The sequence below is a fragment of the Hyperoodon ampullatus genome (assembly GCF_949752795.1).
Source record: "Hyperoodon ampullatus genome assembly, chromosome: 11".
Lineage (NCBI taxonomy): Eukaryota > Metazoa > Chordata > Mammalia > Artiodactyla > Ziphiidae > Hyperoodon > Hyperoodon ampullatus.
In genome coordinates this window covers 19,004,147-19,030,063 of record NC_136924.1, presented here as the reverse complement: position 1 = coordinate 19,030,063, position 25,917 = coordinate 19,004,147, and the positions used below count along the sequence as shown (strand labels likewise).

At 43.4% G+C, this 25,917-nt stretch overlaps 2 protein-coding genes across 6 annotated transcripts in view; one reads left to right on the top strand and one right to left on the bottom strand.

Annotated features, from left to right (window-relative positions):
• Positions 1-1,696, top strand: part of CEP83 (centrosomal protein 83) — a gene marked incomplete at its 5' end in the record, with an annotated part of 75,593 nt that extends 73,897 nt beyond the window's left edge. For all 5 annotated transcript variants that reach the window (XM_079715467.1, XM_079715469.1, XM_079715470.1 and 2 more), the window contains 2 exons: positions 74-263; positions 1,327-1,696. In XM_079715467.1, coding sequence (XP_079571593.1) covers positions 74-263; positions 1,327-1,431 — 295 coding nt within the window. In that variant the 3' untranslated portion in view covers positions 1,432-1,696. The remainder of the gene's footprint in view (positions 1-73; positions 264-1,326) is intronic.
• Positions 1,697-5,577: 3,881 nt separating this feature from the next.
• The window catches only part of PLXNC1 (plexin C1), a gene marked incomplete at both ends in the record, with an annotated part of 144,770 nt that continues 124,430 nt past the window's right edge, over positions 5,578-25,917 (bottom strand). The window contains 8 exons of the mRNA XM_079715967.1: positions 5,578-5,682; positions 6,806-6,880; positions 6,974-7,114; positions 10,839-10,986; positions 12,752-12,915; positions 14,059-14,166; positions 14,490-14,521; positions 16,909-16,963. Coding sequence (XP_079572093.1) covers positions 5,578-5,682; positions 6,806-6,880; positions 6,974-7,114; positions 10,839-10,986; positions 12,752-12,915; positions 14,059-14,166; positions 14,490-14,521; positions 16,909-16,963 — 828 coding nt within the window. The remainder of the gene's footprint in view (positions 5,683-6,805; positions 6,881-6,973; positions 7,115-10,838; positions 10,987-12,751; positions 12,916-14,058; positions 14,167-14,489; positions 14,522-16,908; positions 16,964-25,917) is intronic.

Here is a 25,917-nt window from a genome sequence, read left to right as displayed (position 1 = left end):
TGTTGTATGACTCATACCATTCTTCAATAGAATGTAACTGTATTAAACAAAAGAAACACTTTTTCTTTTTAAGACAAAATGTTCCATTTGAAGAATATACAAGGCTTCAAAAAAGACTAAAGGATATACAGAGAAGACATAATGAATTTCGAAGTTTAATTTTGGGTCCTAACATACCTTCAACAGCATCCATCAATCCTGTTAGCTTTCAGTCACCAACTGTGATTCCAGGCATGGAACTATCCTTTCCTCCTCATATGCAGGTATGAGCATTTATTTTAGGGAAAATAGTTAGATAAATATTTCCATAAGTTTTTACTTTGGAACTATCCTTTCCTCCTCATATGCAGGTATGAGCATTTATTTTAGGGAAAATAGTTAGATAAATATTTCCATAAGTTTTTACCTGTTTAAATAGTTAAAAACCTAAATCTTTACCAGAAAAATCTGCTGAGAGGCATAGTGGATTTGAGTCTATCCTATCCTTTAGTGATGGTGCTAGGAGTAAAGTCTCCTATTGGGCAATTGAAAGGAAGAAGCTTAACTGATAAGTCTTTGAATAACTGTTGAGTTTGTAGTCACTCATACAATACTAATTACTACCAACATTTACGCAAATGTACTGCACTATGTATTTTCCGTACAATATTTAATCCTAATGAAAAATGCTTTGAGGGAAGGTATTAGTATTCCCAATTTGCAGGTGAGGAAGCTGAGTCAGAGAGGTGAAGTGACTTGACTAAGGTCATAGCTAAGTGAGAGTTGAGTTTCATACCTAAATCTAATTCCAAAACCTGAGATGGTTCTACTTTATCAGATCCCTGAGATGTTGATGGAATCAAATTGATTGGATGATTTTCAGAAGATGAACTGTTATTAAGCCATGACATTTTGTAATGTTGTAAGCACTGAAGATTTTTAATGTTCTAGTCACTGAATTGAATCTCAGACGAAGTGCTTTGTTTATATGATAAACTGCTATTAAACTCTCAACACATTAGAAAGTTGCCATATAAGTACAGCTGGGCCCTACATTACTATTATCTAATTCACTCCCTGGTGAATTTTACACCTAGAGAGGAACAGACTTTGGGTTTTTGCTGAAGGCTACAGCCAGAGGCAGGAGAGAAGCAAGGACTAGTTGGTAGTCTAGACCATGCTGGTGTTCTTAGACTGCTAAAATGGTCATCCTTTTGTTGCCAGATGTTGCAGGCCTGAATAAAAGAGGCACTGAGGCCACTGCCTAACGGTTATTTTTCCACCAGTTTTTCTAACAGTCTTTTTTGGTGTGCTTTTTCTTTTTTTTCCTCTTTCTGTGCTTTTAAGGAGGAGCAGCATCAAAGGGAACTCTCTCTACTTCGCAAAAGACTAGAAGAACTAGAAACAACACAAAGAAAACAACTAGAGGAACTTGGATTTCCTGGGGAATGATCTTCTCGGAGAAAAGGCAGATTAAAAGGGATGAAATCAGTGACTCAGTAAGGCTTGAAGTTTTAACGTATGTGGTATTTAGATACTTTATTACTGTTTGCCAAAACACTTGAATGTGCCTCAAGAGAAGGTACCTGTACATGATGTATTGAAGGAACGTCAGGAGTTTAGGGTTATACTAATGATAAGTGAAGCACTAAAGCAGATTCAGAGATATTTAGACTATTATTGACAACCCTTTGAGAATGTGAAATAAATGAACAAATAAAAGGAACTCATTAGGGAATCAAGTTTTTAAATTATTTTATTAATCTTTGAATTTTTTGGCATTTTGCCTAAAACATGCCCATCTTGAATTCCCTCTTCCTCTTCTTTGAGATGCTTGGCAATAACAGGGTCGGTGAACATTTTCTGGTTTACTATATATGAGTTATAAACCTCTAGTTTTTGAAAAATGACAATTTTAAAGTTAGTATAAAAAAATAAAAAAGATATCTAGATATATATTATAAAACACTACCTTTTCTAAAAGCTGTGTGCACATAATTTATTAAAGAGCTTAAGTATTTTTCTAACTGCATTGTTTTGTGTTTAATTTTGTTTTAACCATACAGTGTAGAAGATCTCACTAATTTTGGCTTCGTTGGGTTAGGATTGATAGAAAATAACAAAGTACAAATAATTAAATCCTGTGGCTGTATAAAACAAGGGCCATTCATTGTAAAACTTGAACCCAGTGGGGACCCTTTAGAAATATTGCTGGTTTTTAACTTTTCCTTACTGTCTTGGTCTAACCAAACTGTTATATTTCTGTGTGTCCCTAAGTATGCCATCATTTGCTTTTTTTTTTCTTTATAAATTTATTCATTTTCGGCTGCGTTGGGTCTTCGTTGCTGCACGCGGGCTTTCTCTAGTTGCAGGAGCAGCGACTACTGTTCATTGCAGTGCGTGGGCTTCTCATTGCGGTGGCTTCTCTTGTTGTGGAGCACGGACTGTATGGGTGTGGGCTTCGGTAGTTGTGGTGCACGGGCTAAGTTGCTCCGCAGCATGTGGGATCTTCCCGGACCAGGGCTCGAACCCGTGTTCCCTGCATTGGCAGGTGGATTCTTCACCACTGCGCCACCAGGTAAGTCCCCATTTGCTTTTTTTTTATTTATTTTTTATTTATTTATTTATTTATTTTGCCTGTGTTGGGTCTTCGTTTCTGCTCATGGGCTTTCTCTAGTTGCGGCGAGCGGGGGCCACTCCTCATCGCGGTGCACGGGCCTCTCACTGTCGCGGCCTCTCTTGTTGTGGAGCACAAGCTCCAGACGCGCAGGCTCAGTAGTTGTGGCTCACGGGCCTAGTTGCTCTGTGGCATGTGGGATCTTCCCAGACCAGAACCCGTTGTCCCCTGCGTTGGCAGGCAGATTCCCAACCACTGTGCCACCAGGGAAGCCCCCCACTTGCTTTTTTATGTAACATTTTTAAGGCATTCTGCTGGAATAACTTCACATCAACAGGCAAAGCTCAGGCCTGCCAGACTAAGTGGAATGTTCATTATGCAGAAGTCTTCACATTCAAAAGTCCAAGTTAATTGATAGTGGAGGCCAGAAGTGAAATTGTGCAGCCTTAACATCATTTAGAAGAAACTAGATTTACTTACTATATATATATAGCTGCTAATTTACAGAGCATATACAGTGACACTTTGTTTTTGAAAAATGATTTCCATGGAGCCACTCAGAATTTAAAAATCTATTATAACTAGAAAATTTGAAGGAGGAAAAAGACAAAAACACTCCACATTTACATCAAAATGTTTATTTTTTGGATATAGACATTTAAAACATTCATCTCCAAGAACGGCTTCAATCAGGTATACAATAAGAAATACTTTAAATCCCTAATACAGAAAAAGGTAACAGAATTAATTTTTAAATGCTGCTGTAGACACTAGTGTTAGAAAAAGAAAGTTGTTTATAAATGGTTTTGCACCAAAAAAATATGCAAAGAAACTTGAAAATAGACAATGTTTGCCATTTGTTTCTCTGGTTGCTGTTTAATATAGACCCAGTGACTGATTGTCTTCAGCACACATCTAATTTGGCCATTTACTGCATTTGGCTAATGTGATCCAGATAGTGCTTTTCACTGGAGGATTGACAAACACGCTACATACATTAGTGAATCTTCACACCACCTCAGTGAGGTAGGTTAGAAATATTATACAGAAATTGAGGCACAAAGAGGTAAGTGACTTGCCCAAAGTTCCCAGCAGCACAGTCCCTGGAAAAGGTAAGTCTCCACACAGGACTCATGTGCCAGAGAGCTGGACAGGGACACCCTCATGTAGCATTTACTGAATACTTAGATAAAGCTGTAACTGATCCTTCGAGATTTCTTAGCATTTCTGTACCCTAAAGAAGGGAAGTCTTCTGGGCAACTCTCCTACCCTTGGCTCTCAACTCTCCTACTAGTCTCTTGTGAACCCCTTCACATCAGGACTGTGGCAGCCTTAGAGGGGGACCAGACCTCTCACCTTTATAAGTAACCTATTTGGTAGTATTTTTGAGGTGTGTCCATTGGACAGATAATAGTCAAAAGCGACAGGATTGGGACGGTGCCTATCAGGGCAATAAATGCTTATTTTCTCTGATCAGTTTGTGAGGTGTCACCTCTCACTCTTTACCAGAGAGTGAGGAGCACAAAGAACTGCATTCATTTAAGACAAACTCACATTTAAATCCTGATATCCCATACAGTGTTGGTAAATGATTTTAAGGAATGTGTGATCAATGTTTTATTTGCTACTTGAAAAAACTTCTTTCCTCAATCTGGGATTTGGAGCACCAAGGGTCAAGGTGCCACAAGGAAAGTTTGAGAGTTGCCAATTACACTTTTTACGTCTGGTTTAATAGAAGGAAAACACAGTGGTATTAAAGTTGGTCATGAGCAGCAAAAATTCAGGAATAAAAAATCAGCAATAAAAAGACTACAGTATAACTAGATAGGGAATTCTTTTAAAAAAAGGCATGAATAAAACAGGTTTGTTTTTTTTTTAACTCTTGTGAGGAATACTCTCAAAAAGTACATCGTAAGACTAAGATACCAAGTTGTATACTAATATTTTTCAGGCCATGGGCCTCAAATATATATATTCATATATAATACTCCAGTGTGAACAGCAATTTCATGAAATGTAAAATGTATTTTTTTTAATCACACACAAGTATTTATAACCACAGGGTTCACCAGAAATCTAAAGCAAGGAGATAGTAATATAGAGATGTAGAATTACTCTTCCACAGACAGTTCTGATCGAAGTGTTTAGACAGAAATAAGCTACTGATTTTTTTTTTTTTACAATAGCCAACATGTCCACTATCAAATACATTTAATATGAAAAAATAAAATGAAGAAAACGTACATACTTTAAAGTGTCTGGGTAAAATGCTGTCTCATTTAAAGAAGCCCACTCCCTCTCCTTGCTTTAGAGTTCCTTAGTGAAATGGAGGTGAGTTTGATGGAGTACAGTCGGTGACCACTGAAAAACACGAGCCCTTTCAACAATGTTGCAACACTGTTAGTTTTTGGTTTAAAAACACACACACACACTCACAAATGCTAAGTGTACACACTACCAAATTCTGCGGTCAGCTTTTCCAAGAACTACCGGGGAAAGTTTCAATGCTGCAAGTCCTCAGGTTGCCCTAACACCCCTACCTTGTTTCCAGATGACTCATTTCACACTTTGTTATGATCACTGGCAATGTCCCTTGTCTGCAGAGGTGCAGTGTAGTCACAAGTGCTACACAGCTGTAGTTTTCAAACAAAACCACGTCATATCATTGTGCTTAAGTGGAGACTGTAGTTACAATACTGACCCTTGCTTACTGGCCCTGTATTCTCTGTGAACAAGGAGGCTGTTTGTGACCACCACTCCAACTCTATGTACAGAAGCGCTCCCACAGTACACACACAGGCACAGTGCTTGGTATGCTTTCTAAAAGCTGTGCGTGTGCCTTGCTCTCTTAAAAAAGACAGTGCTCAAAGTGGAACCTATGTGCAAACTTAAAAAATTAACGACACAGAGTAGCTTAAGCAGCCATTTTGCTCCTAAGTCGTCTGAAGAACTTTACCAGATTAAGCCAGGCCCCAGAGTGCTTACATCCACTTGCATTTCTTCTTTTCATCAAATAAGACTTTTACATGCAAGAGTTGTTTCTGAGCTTCTTCCAGCCCTCGTTCTCTTTCTAGTTTATTTAGAATCTGTTGACAATTAGAACAGTTATTTTAGATATTGTGGTTTTAGCATTACAATTATTTTTTTTTTTTGCATTCCTGATGCTGTGAGTGGTAAAATCTGTATGGAACAGATGCCAACATTTTCTTCAATCATTTACATACTCACTTTGCAAGTTGTTTTGCTAAGTCATTATCACAGGATCAACAACGCTTAGGTTTAAAATAGAAGCTCACAAGAAATACCAAACTATTTGCTTACAAATATGGGGCCAGAATTTCAAGGCCCTGTTTTATGCATTATGTTACAGCCATTCCAAGCACAGCAAGCATTCCTGGGCAGCCAACATGCAGGCAGGTATTTCTTCTTAAGTGCAGCAGGCAGGGGCATCCTGGTCAGAGACGTCTACGTCCCTCCCCACCCCTCCCCTCCCTTCCCCAGTGCTTCCCTTCTAACCCCTGACCCCTGGAAAGAGGGATGCTTATCATGTTTAAGGAACTCATTGCCTCTACCCTACCTTAGTGCTTCACTTGATCTTCAAGTAGCAAATGGAATTGGTGAGCTATTCTCACCATTGACATGGATAGCCTGTCCCAGCATGACTGAGTGGGGGGAATCAGGGAAGGGGGAATTAACATATTTGGAAACAGCGCATCTGATGACTGTGTCTGTGTGAATTCCCAAAGAAAAAAATCCAGATTAAGGAGGATTCATCATAAAGGAGAATGGTTTACTGAAATAGTTGCTTAAGTTAGAAATATGTCATACTTTAACCACTGCATACAGAACCTAGGCGATTTAACAAGCTTAGCTTTCACTTTAGCAGATTACAACCAAGCATAAGCAGGCCCCTTTTATTAGGACCACTACTTACTCATCAAAGTTAACTATGCCAGTATGACTATAGGCCCCATTAACTCAAATGTAAATGCCTGGTCCAAAGGCGAGCAGCATAATAAAACTATTAGGGGCAGCAGCCACGTGCAGGGTCTGGCTTGGTGCCAGGATCCCCCACCTCAGACAGGCTTCCTGGCCTCCCTTTCTGGCCATTTGGGATGCCAGAGCTGTCCTAAGACCTACAGAATGCTTTATAACCAAATTCTGGTGACTGATTCATATCTATTTTTTTAATGTTATTTAAAATCTTACCTCATCAAAATATTTTACGATGTATTTGTAGATTTCTGTCAAGGCCACTTCTTCATTAAATTCATTTTCATGTTTCTTAAAGAAATAAAGCCTTGTTGAGAGATTCTGAAATGGCTTTTTTTTTTTAAAGAAATATCCAAATACAGTCTTTTTACTTTGTAACAATACCTTAGATTCCTGAGTTAAGAATTCTTCCATCTCTGAAGATGACAATGGAGGCAAATCCCTGATTGCTTTGTAATAAGACTTGACTTCCTCTTTGTAGGTTGGGATATCCTTGGCATAGAGAAGTTTATTAGTTGGTGCTTCCTGAAAAACAACCACCGCCAAAAGAGTTTTTAAAAAACCATGGGGAATTTACAAGAGTACCAGTATAGCTGAACCTCCACCACTATTATCTCCTGGTAACAAGGATTCTTCATACAGTAGGCCTTCATAAACGTTGTTGACTGCATGACTGACTGCCATCCAGATAGTTCTGGTGAGTCACTGTTATTTTCAGGCAGATTAAATGCTAATATATTCTGCCTTCCTCTCATAAAAGAACTGAAATTATTTTTGCATGATTTTGACTTACTGTAACAATGGAACGTATTTCAATCATAGTTCATTACTAATAGTTGTAAAAAGCCTGAATTAAAACATTTGCTCTCATCCTCACCCACCAGTGAATTCTGGCATTTATAAAAGGTTTGAGTGTAGGTCTGATTGAGCCCTTTATATAACCATGAACGTGGTAAGTAATTGGCAGTGGCAGATTTTTCTGCTTGTCCCTTCTATTTTATTAGATTATAAAGATCGTCCAGTGTCCTCAGGAAAGAGCATGGTCATTAGTATTGGTGGCTCTGATGTCTCATTTTGCAAAAAGTCCCTGGCAGTTTGAATGTTTTTAAGTAATTTTAACAGTGATATTAAAATTTAAATGAAGATTTGTTTTTAAAAGTTATAATTTTGACAAAATTAACATCTACTGTCAAAGAAAAACTAATAGTCAATCTAAGAAAGAAATGGAAAGATGTATTCAGGCCAATCTGAGGATTATGACCCAGGAGATAGCCTCTCAGCAAGCTGTGAGCACTGTTTGGAAGAGGTAAGGGGGGTGGCCTGTATATGTGATTTGAGGGAAGGGGGCTGTGTGGTCAAATGCACATCTTGGCTGAAGTTTACTGCTATTTGTGAGGAATAGATATCTTAGAAATGCACTAAAACCATTAACTAAGTATGGGAAGATTCAAGACACTGAGTTCATAAAATTTTCTCTTGAAAATATCTAACTGAGGGTTAGTTCTGCCAGTTTTCCCAGAGCACAAAATGCCTCATCCTGATCTTTGCCTTGAATTCCTTTCAGGGTGTATTATATAGGTCAGTGACTGCAGTGGCTAATGACTTGATTCTTATAGAACTGGATGATGGGCATCATTTTTTATTTGACCAGTGTTGGGGAGGCATTTCCTGACTGGGAATGCTCATCCCCAGGTCAGATGAGGATTTCATTGATAGGCCACTCACTGTGCTATTACTGAATGAGGTAGGCCCCATTAACAGTAGCCAAAAGCCTCTGGACCACCTGTCTTACTAGTCTGTTATGGTCTAGGTTCCCTCCTGTTGCTTCTTCCCACATCTAGAATTACACTATTACAATCATTGATATTTGGTCAATCATTTCAAGTCACCTAGTCATCATCATTTTTATTGGAGGCTCAGTCACACATTTGGTAATGCAAGAAACAGTCATCTTGTAAAATAGGCAGAGCATAAGTAATATAGGTAGTAGCATTAATCAGGTCATAAGTATTTAAGCTAAGAGCTTCCATTAGGTGCAGCCCAGTATCTCCCCAGGTCATCTGACCAGTCTGTTCTGCACATATAAGGAGGGTGGTGGGTCATCGTGACACCTTACAGGATTGAGAAAGGAATGTTATCTTCTAAGGAGTTACACAGCTAGTGACAAAAGAAGAAAAATTGATCTTTATGGTTCAGCAGGTGTTTCTGCCATTGGGGAGGTCTGGTTAATTCATAAAGCAGGTGCACAATGCACACTAGAAGAGAGGGAGGAGGCCCAAAAAAAACTTTGCTTAAATTTTTCTTGTCTAGGAATATGTATTTTTATTGCATCACTCCTCAGGGAAGATAGGTGAGTTAATGATAGGCCATTCAAGCCATCAATACATTTAAAAATGTACTGTGACACTGGCCCTATCTATGGCTTGATGAATCATTCTGAAGGATGCCTAGACTGAGATGATTGCTGAGATTTTTTTTCACCTGTCAAGTTTAAGTAGAACCCACAACTCATGTGATCATTCATTCAATAAAGATTTATTTAGCCAGGGACTGTGGGTAGGCATTGAATGAAAAACCAACCAGTACCTGCCCTTAAGAAGCTTACAGTCTATCAGGGAAGACAAACTTACACAGTGCTTACTAAGATACGAGTAATTCATAGCAGAGTGTAGAGCAAAGGAAAGGACCATAGAGTTAGACATACGATCTTAAACAAGACTTGTAACCTCTCAGAACATCAATTCCTCATCTATAAAATAAGGGTAATAGTACGTACTTTATGGGGTTCTTGTGAGGATTAATTGAAATATGCCAGGAACATAGTAAGTAAGCAATAACAGCCATTTTTTTACTATGGATAAATAACCAGTTACCTGTCTTTCCGTGTATTGCATGCTAGGAAGAACTTTATTGGTCAAAAGAAGAAAGCGCATGGGGAATCCATCAGGGGAACAGTCACAGAGTAGGTATGTTTAGACTAATCCGATTCTCCTACAGTTTCTGGTACACATTAGGGAATCATGTTTCTTGAATGAATGAATAAGTAGGATTTTACTAGACAGAGGGGTTATGAGACAGGAAAGGGATGAGCAAAGGGATGTGAAAACAAGCTCATGGTAGGTTTGGGAAGGCTAAAAGCCATAGCATAGAAGGCAGAAGGATTGGGCAAGAAAACGAGGAGGCCAGAAAAGAGACCTGAAGCCCAGTCAGGAAGGGCCCTGTGGCACCGTGAAGATTGTATCTGGTGGGTAATGGGAAGTATCTGCAATGTTTAGCAGGAGCCTGACAAGATCAGAGTTATGTTTTAGAAAGATAACCTGAGACACAGTGAAAGGGGGATGAGGCAGACAGCAGGGGCCAGGACACCAGTTAGCAGGCAGTTATCCCAGCGGAGAAGGGATGAAGGGATAGGTCAGAGGAGTGAGAAGAAAGGGACAAGTGAGTAGTAACCAGTTGGAGACACAGGTGGGAGGAAGAAGGAGTTGAAGGTAATGCCAAGGATTCCACCTTGAGCGACTGCGCAATGCTAGGAAAATAAAAGTCAGAAACAGGTTCGGTTTGCGGTGAGTCTGGATTAGACTAGGAGTGTGAGGCACCTATGACACGTCCCTCACACTTCATTCCAGACACTCTGAACATCCTTCCACCAACGAGCCACTGCTCAGCATGAAAAGATTTTCTAAACCCATGAGATACAGATACTGCTCAGTTTAATATATTTCTGAGTATCTGAATAAGACCAAAACATCTCTTTCAAAGTTTCCTCTATTTTTATCTTTTTTTTTTTTTTTTTGCCTTTTAGAGCTTTTGTTCAGCAAACCATAGGAAAAACAATATTGATTTGATTGTAAACTGACAAACTAGAGGTATTAGAAATCTCAGGCAAGATTTTCTTCCCCATCAGAAATTGGTTGTATTCAAATACACGCTTTTAGGTATATTCAGATGGAATTAATTTAGGCAAATTTCAATAGTTTCATACTTTGGGTTCATAGTTTATTAGCGCCTGTAGATGATTTTTCTAGGAAACAAAAACAAGGTTTTCACAGGCGGAGTCTGCAGTAGGGTGGAGATAATCTATTTTGGTTTTCACTTAAACTAGATTAAAAGTAGAAATAAATGAGAGATTTTTTGAAGAAACGCAAATTTTCAGTGACTATCACTGACTTTTTAGCTGGTATGGTTTATTATTTGAATGTTTACGAGGAAGACAGAAATACTTACAGGAAATCCTAAAGCTGGGCCTTACCTTTCCAAGTTGCTGCTCTGTGAGGGAAAACGCGTCCATGAACGCCTGGGCGATCACTGACAAACAGCCATCTATGTGTGGTGTCTTCTTAATGTCAAAGACAAACTGAGGGTTCTTCAGGATATTTACCCAGAAGCGAAGAGGGAGGCTGTTCCAAAAGAGAGAAATCTCTCTTCAAATACAGCCATTCATATGAGGCAGATGCTCTGTTTATCACAGTTTGTAAACGGGTGTTTTTGTTCTTGTCATTGAAGTATGCAAGTCTGCTTTGCCAAATAGACCAAGCAACAGATGGCAGCATCACTCAGAACAAGAAAGGGTTAAACTGTCAGAGCTACTGAAAGAGAGGACTGGAGAAGTCTGAAAGCGGCCCTTGACAAGACAAGAATTTTCTCCACAAAAAGTTCCAGATTATATCAGATAATGGTTACCAATGAGAACATCTCAGCAGATCTCTAGAACCTGACCTCTTCTCACCCCCTCTAAGTGCTACACCCTGGCCTAAGCCACTGTCATCTCTCACCTAGATTCTTACTCCCCAGTTCCCCACAGTTCATTCTCCCACAGGTACTAGCAATCCTCAACTCAGAATCAGGTCCTGTGTCTCCTCTGTGGCTCTCCATCCCTCTCTGGAGAAAACCCCTGCATGATCTAGGCCTGGGCCCTCATCCACTACTCTTCACCGTGCTTGCCCCCAACTCCACTGGCCTCGTCGCTCCTCTTCCTCATGCATACCAGGCAGGCTTGTGCCTCAGGACTTTGCTTTTGTCCGTCTTTCTGAAAGGGTCTTGCCCCAGACGGTCTCATGGTTTGTGCCCTCTTTGAAGACCTGATCCAAATGTCATCTCCTGAGGCCTCTGGCCACCCTATCCTGTCTCTATCCTTTTTCCCCCACTCTGTGCACTGCACTAATCGACTTCTAATAGACCACAATTTACCTGTTAAAAATGCAAGCGCTGTAAGAACACGGATTTCTGTTTATTACTTTATCTCCAACACCTAACAAACAGTACTTGGTATACAGTCGGTACTCAGATATTTGCATATGAACTTGGAAGTCATTCAGGGTCCTGTGGCCTAGCTAATTCCCTCCATCATATGGGCTGCTGGGACTCTCAGTAGCTCTCCTGTCCTGACTAGTGCCCCTGCTCGTGTGCTACTATCTTCACAGTGAAATTGTTGCCTGCAGCACCGGAGCTTGGTGTGGGAGAAGCAGTGCCTGGGAAGGAGAGGCTAGAACAAAGGGAGGGAGGGAGCCAGAGTTAGGATAGACCTGGAGCTTTTAACACTTATTTAAAATGGTCTAACCCCAATGCTTAGAAGGGCTTGAGGTCGCACTGAGAAGTTCTATTACATCGTAACTAACTCTCATTCACCTCATGCACAGAGTATCTCAATTAGAGGTAATGAGCTATGTTTCTTTACTGAGGAGAAATTTTAATTTGGATGCCTTGCCTCAGCTTAAGGTAAAGTATTAAAAAACAAAACAAAATACAACCCTTTGACTAATTCTCATGGCATTTGATCAAATAAAAGGAGAAATTTCTATACAAAATAGCTTGGAAACCGCAAAGAGTAATTCTCTGAGGGACAAATTTAAGAGTCCTCTCTAATGGAAAATTGTATGATAAAACCACAAAATATTAATTTCTCATCTTTTACTGGTCAAGCTAAACTTGTTTAAAGATAATAGAGTTTATTTTCTTTGTCCTAAAGACTAGGAGTCTCAGCACAGGAATGGTTTTGTTTATTGTTTAAAAATAGTAACAGCAAGAAACTGCTTTGACATGATAGCTTACCAAGCCAGAAAACTCTAAGATAGGGATAAATGAATCCTTCTGTAACCATCCATGCCCTTCTTTTAGTTAAGATTCTGACCCAGGTTCTTGAAATCACCTACTGTTTGTTCCCACCTGTTTGTTTTCCAAATATGTACAACATCAGGATCTGTGATTTTTTTGCTTTCAGCCTGGGCATCCAAAAAGTCAAAAAAGTATTTTATAGCAAACGGGGCTCTGCTGTTGGGTAAACTCCAAATACTTCTAAAAAGTTTTTCGAGCACAGAGTGAATTGCCACCTGAAAGACAGAGCACATCAGACTTGGAAGATTAAAAAAATAGGGTGGTGGTTTTGAAAACATGATGAAAAATAAAATCTAAGTTACAAAACAGAGAAAAACAAGCTGAAGAGAAAGTATGTAAAATCGTCAAATGAGGCCAACACTCACAGTATTAGACAAAGGTCCTGAAAATCCATGCCCAGGTTTAGATCTGCTTCGTAAGCTTCTTGCTGATAACACTGTTTAGTCAACAGGGAGGCTATCTTAGACATCTCTAGCAGTTGAAATGTAAGTTGGAGGTCTGTATACATAAACCAAGAAGCCCCAGACATTTGGCTTTTATTACGTTCAGCCTAGAAAAACTCAAGTGATAGTGCTCGGTTCCCAGAACTTTTCCTGTTGCATGTATTTCCATCATAGGGTTTTATTGTGTACTTTCCAAAGCATTTGTTGTTTTACTAAAACCAAACAGGCAGAGCTCTGTGGGACAGATGAGAAAATCAAGAGGCTCTGGCTGTCCTCTACCCACTAAACAAATCTAAGCTCCAAGCAGATGCTCAGCTGTAATCTGAAGAAGCATGCCCATCAGAAGACTAGGGCCAGGTGTAGATAATAGCATTTACATTGCTGGTCATTTCAGAAAAAAAAAAAAAGCATCACCACAGACTTCCATTAATCCCACTAAAAGCCAGATAAAGTAAACTTTGCTTCCAATTTGGTATTCCATGGGCTTTCATATCTGACACTTTTATATGTGAACAGAATTCTTAATTTTAAAATGACCTCCTCCCTCTTCATTTTATTTGCAATTCAAAGAGGGAGTTTTATTGCTCACCTAAAATAACAAGTAAACAAAAAGGAATAATTATGCTGTCCACCTAAACATATAACAATAGTGCAATGGTGGGTAAAGGGACTGGGAACAATATTAAATCCCCGACTGAAGATGTTATGGTGGAAATTTGTAAAGTGCTTTATCTTTGCAGTTTGTAAAAACAGAAGACGAAGGGGGTAGGAAGCGTTTACAATTTAAACTTTCATTTTGCTTTGCTAGAAGGCACAAGGGATTTGTAGCATTTTCACACTTCAGTGGAAATTAAGTCAAACACATCATACACCCCCAAGGTAGCCGTAAAAGCGCTCCCAGAACAGTAAGTTTACCTTGGTCGACAGCAGCTTTGTCAGATACATTTCTTTTACTTTGAACTTGTGCTTCCCTCGATGTCTCTTTCCCTGCACATCTTGGAATGCTTCCGAATCTGGTAAAATCTAAAGGGAAGACAGAGTAGAAGAAGCGTTACCCAAGGAGACCGTTCATGCTGCAGAAGGCATCCGCTTCAGCAGGAGCACAAGAAAGCCTGAACTTGGGGCTTCCCTGGTGGCACAGTGGTTGGGAGTCCGCCTGCCGATGCGGGGGACATGGGTTCGTGCCCCGGTCTGGGGGGATCCCACATGCCGCGGAGCGGCTGGGCCCGTGGCCGCTGGGCCTGCGCGTCCGGAGCCTGTGCTCCGCAATGGTAGAGACCGCAACAGTGAGAGGCCCGCGTACTGCAAAAAAAAAAAAAAAGAAAGAAAAGAAAGCCTGAACTCACCAAATGGCAGTGGTCTTCTGAGTATTCTACATCTGAACGCCACAGAAAGAGGGAGAGAAACAGTCCATTAAAACAACAGCCACGGTAACTGGCCTTCTCATAAGATGCCCCATTTGTGCTATAAACAGAAGAGGTTACTTGAGCCCTCCTACTTGAGCTCTTCATAGCTACACTTCCCCCCCTTGCTGTGTCTTAAGACCTTAAGAACAGTATGAAGACAGGATGGGCCAGGGACTGGAGTGGGAAGCAGGTTCCCTGTCCCTGGAACAGAGGCTGACCGATCACTTGAGAGTGGGGTAGGAGAGGTTCAGGTCAGCTAGAGCTGGGGCACCTACTGTGTGCCAAGGGCTACTAGGCAAACAGCAATGAATAAGACAGACCTAGCTCTCACCTAGTGGAACTCACATCCTAGCCAATGAGAGAGACTTACTAATTACACAATTATTTAATTAATATCCTTGTGATAAGGACTGTGGAGAAGAATTATATGCTAGGAAAGTATCTAACAAGAGACGAAGCTAGCCTGGGAGGTTCTCTGAGGAAGGGGTGTCGGGACTGAACCTAAATGAATGGATAATGAGCCAGGCCAGTGGGGGGAGGGGAACCGGTACAAAGGCCCTGCGGTGGGAAGGAAGGCGACCCCTCCGAGGATCTGAGACACAGCGGAGGTCGCAGAGCAGGTGGGAGAGCAGCACCGAGTGAGGACGGTCTGGGAAGAGACGAGGTTGTGAAGGGAGTGGCAACTGCAGGGAAGGGAAGGATTAAAGCACTTGGTGTTTTGTTCTGAAGATGAGAGAGACTAGAATACCTTCAAATGCTTGTGGAAAAATACAGTAGTGGGGGACGGAAAGCAAGTGCAGGTGAGAGGAGAGATCACCGGTGCTGTAGGAATGCTCAGAAGGTCGGAAAGCATGGTGGGATCCACAGCCCAGGTGAGAGACAGGCCTTGCTGGGAGGACGGGCAGCCCTGGAATGTCGGGAGCCAGGAGGAGGGAATGGCAGAGGCAGGGAGGGAGGGTTAGTGCCCGTTGTTGAGGGAATTCTGATTTCTGCTTTCTCTGTGAAGCACTGGGTGAAGTCATCTGCTGATAGTCAGGGGAGCAGGGGGCGTCAGAGCTTCGAGGAGAGAAGGTGGGATTCTCCGTTGCCTCGAGAAGCAGAAGCACGGGGGGAACGGGCTATGTGGAAGGTCCTGGTCAAGACGGGGATTTACTGTGACTCCAACTGTGCTGTCATGGGCCTTTCCACTGTGGCTGCCCAGCTGTAGGGTCAGGAAAGGTGAGAAGGATTCATCCAGGGCTGGGCTGGGACTGTCACACAGTGGGTGATGAAGGACAGAGGGGCAAGGGTTTGGAGGGTGATCCAGTGTCCACTGGATTGGACAGGGAGGAAGCAGAGGTGGTGTTGACTGCCTCGAAGTCCCATGAAGTGATCCAAATGCAAGATCTCCAAATAACAAGCTCTCAAAAAACCAGTCAGCCTAAAACACACAGCTCTCACACTTATTACAGCACAAGGACCCCAATCCCCCTAGACCAGAAGGATAGCCGCCCTCTGCAAGGTGGTTTCTCACTATAGCCTGACGTAATGATGGATGGGGGAATGCGGGGTGGGCAGGGTTCCCCACGGGGTGTCCTACAACCCACCAACCTATCCTATTTAATTGGGAGCCCCACATTCTTCGTTTGCACTCACCAGGTGTTGGGACCTACCAGGCTGCTCCTAGCACTGAATCCAGGAATCAGAAAGCCCCACCTCCAGCTGTGTGTGTGAACAGGTCCTGTTGGTGAGGCCCACAACCTTTCTGGGGGCTGAAGACTGACTGTCTTGGCATGGATATAATTTCTCTGGAGACAAACCTGGAACCTGGACCTAGGGATTTTCTCAAGACACCGTCAACAGTGTTTTCCTGCCCTGAGGCTGGCGGGGAGGTAGAAGAGAGTTTAGAGACTGGCCTAGTAACTTTTCCACAAAGCTCCCTCTGTAGTTGGTCTGTCACTAGGAGATTTGGGCTAAGTGAATTATCTCGTTTGTTCAGAGCTTCCAGGGCTGTGTGATAATCTGCAGGCTTCCCTCAGCTTGCCAGGGGGATCCCCTCGGTTAGCCCCCATCCTACTGAGGAGTTGGAAAAAAGTTACAATGGCTAAGATTCTGCCCTGAGCTTAGGGTGGTTAATGACAGCAACTTCCTCAGTGTCGGGCAGCCGAGGCAACCACTGTTTACAGTTTCCTGTCCCCCTCTTTGCAGGGTTCACATTCTTAGGATCAGAAACAGATCGAAAGGGCTTTCCTCCACTCTCTCAGAGAACTACCTGGCAACAACTCAATCTCATCTTTGTGACAGTACATCCAAGAGAGGCAAAAAGTGATACTTTATAAAGTGGGGTGAGAACAAAGGCTAACAGTATTATGTCTGTTACCTGAAGTAAAATTTGCTATCTTCTTAAAAACTTTTATAGTGGATCCATTTGATATCTGAAAGCAAAGATAAAAAAATAGATGAGTTTTCAAAATTTAATGTATTTCTCAACTTTACCCAGGAATTAGATGGCTGGGTGGATCTTATATTCTCTCACTGATTCAATCAAATATTTATTAAGAATTCCTATGTTCTGGGCACTGGAGGCTGGGGCTATAATCATGAGCAAGACACTGTCTCTGCCCTCAAAGAGTCTGCGATCCTGTGAAGGTGGCAGACCAAGGCCGTGAGATGCAGGGAGGCAAGTGCTCCAAGGATGCTGTGGGGCCAATAGGAGGTGGGCCAGCCCTGGACCAGGGGAGGACCCAGCTGTGCTGGGAGGCGCCTCAGCTTCTAGGGGGCAGGAGATGTTTGGGCCATTTTCATTTTGGGGGTTACTACTGTATTTAGAAATACTGAAACAAGTTTTCAAAAACTAACCTATAAACTGGTGACAGAGAAGTTTCACATCTAGGTATACACCTGTACATATCCTGAGATAAACTTTGTAAATGCCCCGTACTGGAAATAACCATCAACATAGAATGAATAAATAATCTGGGTATATTCATAAAACAGGCTATGATAAAACAATGAAAGTGAGCAAATTACTGCTACATGCCACATGCACAAACCTCACAGTGATGAACGGTGAGCCAAAGAAGCCTGACAGAATGGAATGCATACCGTGGGATTCCATTCACATTTAGCTAAAACAGTCGAAACTATGATTTAACTGTTTGGAGAAGAGAAGGGGGGTGGTGATTAGGAACGTCCAGGAGGGAGCTTCTGTGGTGCCCACAGTGCTCTATTTCTTGATCTGAGTGGAAGTTATAAGATAGGCTCACTTTATGATAATTCATCCAGTAGTACACTTAGAATTTGTTTTCTTTTCTGCAGGTATTTCTTATTTTTTAAAAGAAGCTTGTAAAAATCATAAGGTTGCATATACTTTTAAATAAAAACTTTAAAATTGAAACATGACTTACAGGAAGTGCTAATATTAAGTGTACAGCTCAAGAATGTTCAACTTAAGTACATACTGTATAACCACCGCCCACATCAAGATATACAATTATATTTCAAGTCCCCAAGAAGTACCCCTATTATGCTTCTCCATCAATAACCACCCCATCTTCATCCAGGGGTAATCACTTTTCTGACTTCCATTGCCATTGATTAGTTTTATCTGTTCTTGAACTTTATGTAAATGGAATCATTCAGCATAGGGTCCATAGAAGGTCTACAATGTTTATCTGTGTTGTTGCAGCTACCAGTAGCTCATCCTTTTTAAATTACTATTTTTCTATTGAATGAGTACACTACAAAAAATTGCCATACAATAAAAGGAAAGAAGTATTGACACGTGCTACAACATGAATGGACCTCAAAAACATCGCTAAGTGAAAGAAACCTGTCACAAAAGATCCAATTTTGTACAATCCCATTTATATAATTTGTCCAGAATAGGCAAACTTATACAAACAGAAGGTAGATTACTAGTTGCCTAAAACAGGAGTTGGAAGAATAAGGAATGACTCTTAATGAGTTCAAGGTTTGTATCTGAGGTGATGAACATGTTCTAAAATTAGGCTGTGGTGATGACTGCACAGCTCCACAAATGCTCCAAGAACCATTGAATTGTACACTTTGAAAAGGTGACCTTTATGGTATATAAATTATATCTCAACACAGCTGTTAAAAAATTGCCACAGATTTTAAATGTGCACATTTGACAAATAAATGCTTTTACCACACTGACACACAATTTCAACACCAATGTATAGCCTCTTTTGGAGATAAGGTCAAGAGTTCTCATCTGAGGCTTTTGGGGACCGTGGAGGCCAGGGCCCAGTGGCCTTTTGTGCACCCCTTCCCCACACCCAACCAGGGGAAGAAGGCCTCTTCAGGCCAAGGGGGACTAGATGCTGAGAGACAAGAGAGCAGGCCTCGCTTCCTGGGAGGAGGAAACTGTTTTGAGGGCCTGGTCCACAAAAATGTAAGACAGATGGGCCATAAGAGGCAGGTCAGGGATACACAGATCTTCACCTTCATTCTGGGATGTGGCTGAAAGATTAACCCTGTCATTTTTGAAGATCAGCTAAATGATTTTTCCCTGCGCTTGAAAGCACGAAGGCTGCTCTGAATTCTAATATTAATTTGGACCTGGCCTCCCTCCGTTTGGAAAAAAGTAGAAACTTAGAATTTCTCTTCTGGCCTGCAGCACACTGGTTATCAGAATGTACACACCTGCTCAGCAAACACCAAAGGATTAAAGCCTAATCTCTTGCAGGTTGTCCCCAAAGAGGAAGGAACACGCGCGAGAGCCAGCCCTAGAGGGGGCCCCTGAGCACAGGGTCCAGCCAGCCGTGTCCAGCCAGCCACTAAGTGTAGGCCCGAGGCCTCCAACTCCTGGTGTTCAGGACATCTTGTAGGGAGGGGGCTCTGGGCAGGGGCCCTCTGGCCTCTGCAAAGTGTCTCGAGCACGGATTCTAAACTCTTACTGAGCTCCTGGACTCTGCCATTACTACCAAACCTCTCCTCTCCCCCTGAGCCATTCACTGAGCGACCCTGTTGGCTGATTTTTCAGTTCTCCTCCATATTTGATGCAATTAAAGTAAAGGCTCTGTGCAGGCACCCCCTTAAGCAATACTCAGACGCCGAGTTTATGAGAATGTTTGAACATAGTTACAGAATTCCCCCCCATGAGGAGCTGGATACGCTCTGTTTCTAAGCCAATAAATACCTTTTTAAAAAAGGAAGCTGGTGATTCATTCCGGGTAATTATCAAAGAATGAATCCCAAATGGATCCTGAGGAGAGTTGAGCCAATACTCGCTCCTGTCAGATGCTTTGTTTCTCCAAAAGCAAGCACCCTTGCTCTACAGTCCCAAACACCACGGATGGGCCTTCCGATGAGGAGCACAGCCAAAAGTCCCAACGTCTTTTCAAGAGCTGGCAACGACTCGCCGCTGGCACAGTGCTCAGGCATTAAGACCGCGCAGACGCAGCTTGTACCGGGGAAATTTTACTCTGAAATTATCTCCTGAGAGCAAGTGTAAAAGCATTTTATTAGCGGATGAGTTGTGTGTGTGTTTGAGCGTGTATGTGTGCAAGTGTATTTCTAACTTTCACAGCTGCTCTAGGGCTGGAACATTTTTCCCCCACGTGACACTTTAACGTTGTAAAGACAGAAAACTAGTTTATTTACAGATGTGTGGGGGGGGAAAGGTTTCCATTTTCTGTTTTGCACAAAAGTCAGGCGCTGCTCAGTTAAGGAAAGAAATGCCTTCTTGAAAAGTGCCACAGAATCCCAAGTGTTAAAACTATGATGCTGTTTGTTCCACTTGAGGAGCTCCAAATGCTTTCCTAAGAGTGGATCATTAATCCTCCCATACTCCCGTGAGGCAGGGAGCGTCCTCTTGGCCCCTACTTTAAGAATGAAAACCAAATTAAATCAACGAAAGATTAATGTCACTAGATGGATCTGTGGCAGGAATGTTTCTCCAGCCCAGAGCAGAACTGGTACACAAGACAATTTCAAATTAAATTCCTTCCAGTCTCATGGTGCTCCAAGATTCAAAATGACAATGAGGCCATACCCCTCCAATGATGGCTGGCCCGTGTTGGAAAGAAGTGGAGAGGACTGCAGACTTTTCCACCATCAGAATTAGGAGTTTTGACCACAAAGGGAGAGATAGACCCATGTCATCAATTTAAAGTTGCTCCTGAAATAAACAGAAGCTATGGACTTCCTTGGGGGCACAGTGGTTAAGAATCCGCCTGCCAATGCAGGGGACACGGGTTCGATCCCTGGTCCGGGAAGATCCCACATGCTGCGGAGCAACTAAGCCCGTGCGCCACAACAACTGAGCCTGCGTGCCATAACTACTGAAGCCCGCGCACCTAGAGCCTGTGCTCTACAACAAGAGAAGCCACCGTAGTCAGAAGCCTGCGCACTGCAACGAAGAGTAGTCCCCGCTCACCGCAACTATAGAAAGCCCACGTGCGGGGACAAAGTCCCAACGCAGCCAAAAATAAAAATAAATTTATTAAAAACAAACAGAAGCTACATATCCTCCAAACCATTTGCAAGTAAAGGCGGGATTTCTTTGTGGTAAAATACTATCTTTATGCCACACGTTGAAGATTATGCCATAAAAACAGATTTTCTAGAAATGTAAGGTTGAACTTATACTTAACCTGATGAAACTGCCATTTTTGTAAGTAAAAAATGGTCAAACATTGGCAATTTCAAATGATTGAGCCCAAGAGGAAAGCTGGAACTTTAGCCTAAGAATTTTATGGAAAATTATGAATAGGGTCTGAAATACCATGATACTTTTTCCTTAAGTCTAAAAACACAATAGTCAATACAAAACACCATGTGGAAACCCTTACTGGTACCTCTCATTCCTAAAATGGTATTTTGTGAAAACAGAATCCTATTCAACTAGCGTTGTCCCAGCAACCACTCATCAATACTGCTCTCCCCGCCTTCCCCTTAGCTCTTCTCACTGACACCCCAGGCTGGAGGCAGATGAAAAAGGAATCTATTTTTGTCCTCAGGGCCAGAGGGATAACCTTGCTCAGTCCTTCAAGAAAGGAGGCTCAGTGCTCATCGGACTGTTTGGAAGGGGCCCATCAGAACATTCTCAACAGACACATCAAATCACCCAGGATGTTCCTGACACCCAGGACAGAGCTCTGAAGGATTCTTGAAACTAGTGAAAATGACAATACAGCTCTTGCTTCTCTCTTGTATGCCTGGAATTAGCCTTGGGCCAGAAGCAAACACCCTTTGAGGACTGCTGGAACCCTGAGCTAGTCTCAGGGAGGGAGCTTGGCCTCCACCAGTGTGCAGGCGATTGGGAACCTAAGCTCCCCAGGCTTTTTTTGGGCTGGAGCTGTCAGCTCTTGGATGCCTGAAAGAGGCCTCCCTTCTGAAAGAAGTTAACTACTGTCGCCTTCAAGGAATATTGGCCTTAAAGGATGTCAGAGTAGGATTAGAAGGAAGCATTTTGATAAACTCACAGACGTGAGATTCATCATAAGATCTGAAGAGAGGTTGCCCTTTTAATTTTGACATCACAGAAGGTAACTACCAGAATTTCTCATAAGCTCTCCAGCCAGGCTGCTTCAGAGGCTAGAAGCACAAGCTGCAAGCCTGGCTCTGAGCAAGGTTATCCCTCTGGCCCTGAGCAGAGCCATGGTCTCTGTGCAATTCCTTTTTCATCTACTTCCAGCCTCGGGCCGTCACTGAGGAGAGCATGGGAGCATGGCCAAGTTTTTCAGCCTCCCTGGGCCTCAGAATGGGAATAATGACTGTCTACCTCACTGGGCTATACAGAGGACTAAAGGACTTACTCTTTGTAAAAGCCTCTAGAACAGTGCCCAGTATACAGGAAGCACTCCATGTGTCTAGTAAATAAGAATCTGAAGTCATTCATGCTGTAAGAGACCTTTAGAGGCAGTCCAAGCCCCTTAGAGTCACAGATGAGACACCTGACCTGAAGGACCACTGACTTTACCCAAGCAGACCCTTTGGAACATTCCCATGAGCTTTAAATGTCATGTGAATGACAACTTTGGCGTTAGCAGTGACCACTTGGGCACTGGCACGCTCCCGTTAGGAGGAACACATTCTTCAATGACACGGTGGTTAAACGTATTTTCTGCCCTCAAAACCTCACAGCTCAGAACGAGAGTTGTGATCTGAGAGAACATTTCCTGCCGGACACAACACCTGTCCTGCACACTTGATGCTACCCACCGCTGCGTGTGGGTGCAATAACATGGTCCAGCAAGAGGGCACACAGCGGGGCAGGTGCAGAAAGCCTGGACTGGGAGAAGCCACCCTGCTTCAGTCACGCCCGCTATACACTCACACAGACACACACAACTGATCTCGTCAGCTCCAGAGCACAGCACAGTCCCCTTCACAGGGAACACACACACACAGAGGTGGCCAGTTAAGGAAGCACTAGGGTGGAGTTCTTTACAGTGGAGAAAACGCCTCTGGCTTCGCATGTTTGTAAAGGCATCGGCTTTACCCCTTGTCTGCACAGGACGGAACGAGACTGGAGCAGCAATGTGTCCCCTTCCATGCTCATCTGGTGGAGAATGAGGGTAATAAAAGCACCTTCATCACAGGTTGTGTCAACGTGAATCACGCTTATGCACACGACAAGTGCTGGGTACCAGCTGCCACTGTCATCATTGTGGAGAGCAATTGTGCCGACGCCCAGGGTTGGCAAGGATGCCATCCTGCTGGTGACAGGGCATTGCTGGCAATTTGGGACTCTGAAGGCAATCTGGTCCATGAGATTGGACCAGCTATGTTTTTGCTGTGCCTTCAGATCCCCTCTAGAAACCTGTTCTTCAAATATACAGACAGTAAATCATTCAGAGGAGACCAGCTACACTCTATTTGCCCTAAGGACAGAGAAGGCAAGAAGAGAGAGGCTCACACTCCAGCAGAGGGGACTCTGTTTAGACAGTAGGAGGAACTGGCCGTCACTAAAGATTAACTTTAAAACCTAACTAATTTGGGCTAATTGGAGGGAGGTGAGTCTTAATCACTTAAAACTCTGAGTTAGACCCTATTTTTAACTGAAATATAGTTTTTCACTTTCAAGCACCTACAGTGACTCAAACTAGAGTGCTTTAGTAAATGAATAAGAGTGATAATTAGCATCCTGTCTCTTTGGAGGGAAATGTAAGTGTTTGAGGAGAAATTTTTTCTTTAATGAAAAAAGGGCAAAAGCGAGCTTCAGCTCAGCCCTGTCAAATTACTCCAAATTTTGATTGTGCAGGGGTGCTGCTAAATGGAGAACAGATTTAGGCGGCTGAGGGTGCTACTGGATGCTTTTGTTCAAGCAGTCTTTGAAAACCAGGGCATTTGAGATGGTCCAGGCACAGAGAGCACGGGGCCGATGACCTCCCCAGTTTCCTTCAAGCTCTCTGCGCTTATTTGCCTTATGGCTTAGCTTTTTAAACATAAGGAGAATCCTTTAAGCCCTTGTGTCCCAGTCTTGTCATTTATTACCACCATGTGGCAATGCTAGGGTATGAGGCCAATAAATCATTTGGTTGGGAAGTGACTACAGGCCGGATTAATTTCATTATCATCCCTAAGCAGATAGGTGTCTAGTGCAGCCCATGTCTCCAGTGAAGACTGATGTCCTATCTCTCCTGACAGTCTTCCCCTTGCCTTGCAGACGGCGGTGGTGGTTCTTCCTTTTCCCTGCTGGAGTGTCTTGGCCTGCCTTTTCCTATTAATGCCAGTGAGTGGCCACACCCCCTTCCTTTGGGGCCCACCCCATGCCACACAGTTGCCAGGGGACGCTGAGAAGCCTGACCAGGGTGGTCCAGCCCTCCCTGCACAGCTGAGCAAGGCCAGCACATTAGTCAAGACGCGAAAGGAGGGCATCTGTGGCTGTGTTTCTGCCAGGCTTGCCAAGACAAGCTCGCTACCCAGATACAGGGAGAGGAGGAGACTGCGGCCGGCTGCAACTCTGAACTTCAGACGGATGCCATAATAAGCCCCCTCCCCTAGGCACTTCCACCTCTGACTCCTTCCATCCCTTATATTTCCTCTGGGGCACTGCTTCTCCAAATGTGGCCCAGTGACAGGAATACATACTTTCAGAAAGTTCCCTGGGGATTTTTATAAACTCCAAAGGCTAAGCTCGACAGCTCTTGGCAAGATGATCCCCAGGTTGGAAAGTCTAAGCTGCAGAAGGGTGAGCACAGGAGCAAGTTGTTAATCTGCCACGTTCTCTGCCTGGTGCCCTCCAGCAAAGGCTGCAGGGGCAGCACCCACCCACGGGTCACCCAAAGCAACTCTTTCCAAACCGGCTCTGAGACCCATTCAGCCAAAGAGCCCAAGGCTGTGGTGCCCTCTGTTCCTGGCTGCCGTCCAGGAAGCTCTGCTCAAGGAAACGTCTCAGCTTCTTTCCGGGTGAGGGGAAAGCCTGGCAGGCCCCAAACGCCTTCCTGGTGCAGACACATCTCCCTGGGACTTACAGCCGTGAAAGGTGGGGCGCCTGCTCTCCAAGGGGCCTGGGAAGCCGCTCCCGTCTTCTCCATCTCCGCAAGAGCACCTGTGCATCTGCCCAGCCAGCCCCGTGCCTTCCTGACCCCTCCTCTGCCCGCAGTCTCTCTCCCCGCCACACAGCTCACGGTGTCCACCTTCTGCCCATCTGCTTGGCTCCATCTCCAGGGCCACTGCATCATTCCTGGTCAACATCGTTTCTCACCTGAAGTTCTTCTAACGAGTCTCCCTATTTCCAGGTTTGCACCTCTTATATCCATGTTCCACGCACAGCCACAGTCATTTTCTGAGACGCAAATCTCCCCTGTTTAAGATCTCCCAACGGCTTTCCACTGTGCTGGGGATAAAATCCAGACTCCTGAGGAAGCTGCTGGGCCTGCACGGTCCCCTTCTCCCCTCCCTCCCCACTTCTCTGGCCTTCCTCCGTGAGAAACCACGGCATGTACTGGTTAAGCTGTGGACCCTAGAGCCCAACAATCTGGGTCCCAATCTTGCCTCTGCCACGGACTAGCTATTAGTAAACCTCCCCGAGCCTCAGTGTACCCATCTATAAAGTGGGTTAGTAACAGTCCCCGTCTCGTAGGACTGCTATGGATAGAATGAGCTGAAATAAAGGGAAAGGCAGAGGCCAGCACCTGACACAGCGTAGGGGCTCCGTAAACATTGGCTGTTATTGGCTCTCACTGCCACCCCGTCCCTCTCAAGTTCTAGCCAGTCTAGAAGTCTTACTGCAGAAGAAGAAGCATGCGCTCCCTTCCCTGCTGGGTACGCTGGCCTGGTTAAGTTCTCCTCACTCTTCAGGTCTCAGCTGAGTCACTGCTTCCTGCAGGAAGCCTTCTCAGATGCTCCGAGTCACAGCACGATCACACCGTGTTGTAGTAACAGTGCTCGTGGTAGTAGTAGTAAGATGTTGCCT